At 49.5% G+C, this 1,886-nt stretch overlaps 1 protein-coding gene across 1 annotated transcript; it reads right to left on the bottom strand.

Annotated features, from left to right (window-relative positions):
- Positions 1 to 560: 560 nt before the first annotated feature.
- On the bottom strand, positions 561 to 1,588 carry LOC136510373 (uncharacterized mitochondrial protein AtMg00810-like). Its single transcript, XM_066504845.1, has 3 exons — positions 1,214 to 1,588; positions 765 to 918; positions 561 to 673 (listed from the first exon to the last, which is right to left on the bottom strand). The coding sequence occupies exons 1-3, from the start codon at positions 1,586 to 1,588 to the stop codon at positions 561 to 563; spliced, it is 642 nt and encodes a 213-aa protein (XP_066360942.1).
- Between the last annotated feature and the right edge of the window lie 298 nt (positions 1,589 to 1,886).

Raw genomic sequence — 1,886 nt, 5'->3', positions numbered from 1 at the left:
TCCCACATGTCGGGTAACAAGTGGTGGTGGGCCCCACATGCCATGTGGCTTTCTTCTTCTTCCCCTCCCGCCATGCTCCCTGCTTTGCCATCATGCTCGTGAGGCGCGCCTTGACTCGGTGCGCTCTTGCCGGGCTGCCAGTTGTCGTCAATCTCTTCCCTGACCATCCACTTCTCCGAGTCGCCTCCCATCACAAAATGATGATTTCCAGTGGCAGTCTCTCCTTGAAAAAGAAGGTGGTGCTCTTACATATCGTTCTTGTAGGACCGGCTCTATATACATGCACCAAAAATCATGCATGGCATGCCATGCATAAGGTAACCTACGAGACTTGCATATAGTAATATCCTTGACCTAACAAACCATACCTAACAACAACACGATGAAAGTCTGACAGCTGCATGGATTCTTGCAATGAATTTCTTCGGCTGGAGACATGTGTAGAACGAGAGAATGCGAGAGAGTAGTTTGATCAACCGCATCCTTTCATTGATCTCTGGATTGAGTTAAATACATGTACAAGAGGCTCTCGGCCATAGCAGACACATACTCAGTCAATGCTACAAATCAGGATCTGAAGCTATTCTAAAGGAGCACGTTACAACAGTCATGTACACGTTCAACACACCGCGCAGTCTGAGCTCCTTCTTCATCGGTGATGCACAGACTGGACCTGAATGTCTGAAATAAATCAGTACTCAATCCTTATGTCATGATGTCAGCTAGCTGTTTGTCTGTGGGAATATGCATTACTCGAAACTCACCAAGCTGAACACATTCTCTAACGAAGTGAATGTCAAGCTCAATGTGTTTTGTCCGTTTATGGTGAACAGGATTGCTCGCCATGTAAACTGCAGAAACATTGTCACAGAACACAACTGTTGCCTTGTTGACAGGGCATGACAACTCACCAAGTAGCTGTTTGAGCCAGCAGCATTCTGCCACCGCATTTGCAACTGCCCTGTACTCCGATTCAGCACTGGCGCTTGGAAGACCATGAAACCAGCGAATTGCCAAGATAGATGTAGTATCCGGATGTAGAGCGTCCGGTGTCAGGGCACCCAGCCCAATCAGAGTCCGAGTAAGCAGCAATATCCAGTGAAGATGATCCATGGAGATGCAGACCGAGGGTGGTTGTACCACAAATGTATCGGAGAATGCGTTTTAGGAGAGCAAGGTGACAATCTCATGGATCATGCATATGTAAGCATACCTGCTGGACTGCATGAGCTAGATCAGGTCTGGTCGTAGTAAGATATTGCAGAGCTCCCACTAAACTGCGATATTCAGATGCATTTTTGACTGGTTTTCCACTGTCAGCAGCAAGTTTGGCCTTAGCTTCCATAGGAGTGCTTACCGGCTTACATGATGACATGCCTGCGCGGTGAAGAATGTCCTCTGCATATGCACACTGAGAGAGAAAGAAACCAGACGCCGTCCGTGTCACCTGTATGCCGAGGAAATTGTGGAGAGCACCGAGATCCTTCATCACAAACTCGGACTGTAACTGGCGCACGATGTCGCGGAGCAGCTCTCCGGAAGACGCCATGAGGATGGTGTCGTCCACATACAACAGAAGGATGGCCATGTCATTGCCACGACGCATGGTGAATAGTGAGGCATCAGAACGGGAAGCTACAAAGCCCAGTTGTTGCTCGTAGCCAGCGAAACGAAGAAACCAAGCACGCGACGCTTGTTTTAGACCGTATAGAGATTTGTCGAGCAGGCACACATGAGTGGGATTGGCGTCATCAACAAACCCCGCTGGTTGACGGCAGGACACCTGTTCATCGAGGATGCCGTGGAGAAAGGCATTGCGGACGTCGAGATGATTCACGGGCCACCCGCGGGAGGCAGCGATCGCCAAGACAGTGCGAATGGTGCCT

Source organism: Miscanthus floridulus, chromosome 16 (assembly GCF_019320115.1).
Source record: "Miscanthus floridulus cultivar M001 chromosome 16, ASM1932011v1, whole genome shotgun sequence".
Lineage (NCBI taxonomy): Eukaryota > Viridiplantae > Streptophyta > Magnoliopsida > Poales > Poaceae > Miscanthus > Miscanthus floridulus.
The sequence above is the reverse complement of the archived record's forward strand: the minus strand, read 5'-3'. Positions and strand labels throughout refer to the sequence as shown.

What these genes read in the sequence shown, in the direction of transcription:
- LOC136510373 (XM_066504845.1), bottom strand. Translation starts at nt 1,588, where the DNA reads ATGGCCATCCTTCTGTTGTATGTGGACGACACCATCCTCATGGCGTCT. An exon ending in TAGCTCATGCAGTCCAGCAG is followed by an intron (nt 919 to 1,213) that starts GTATGCTTACAT and finishes TGGCTCAAACAG; the next exon opens with CTACTTGGTGAGTTGTCATG. An exon ending in TAGAGAATGTGTTCAGCTTG is followed by an intron (nt 674 to 764) that starts GTGAGTTTCGAG and finishes TCAGACATTCAG; the next exon opens with GTCCAGTCTGTGCATCACCG.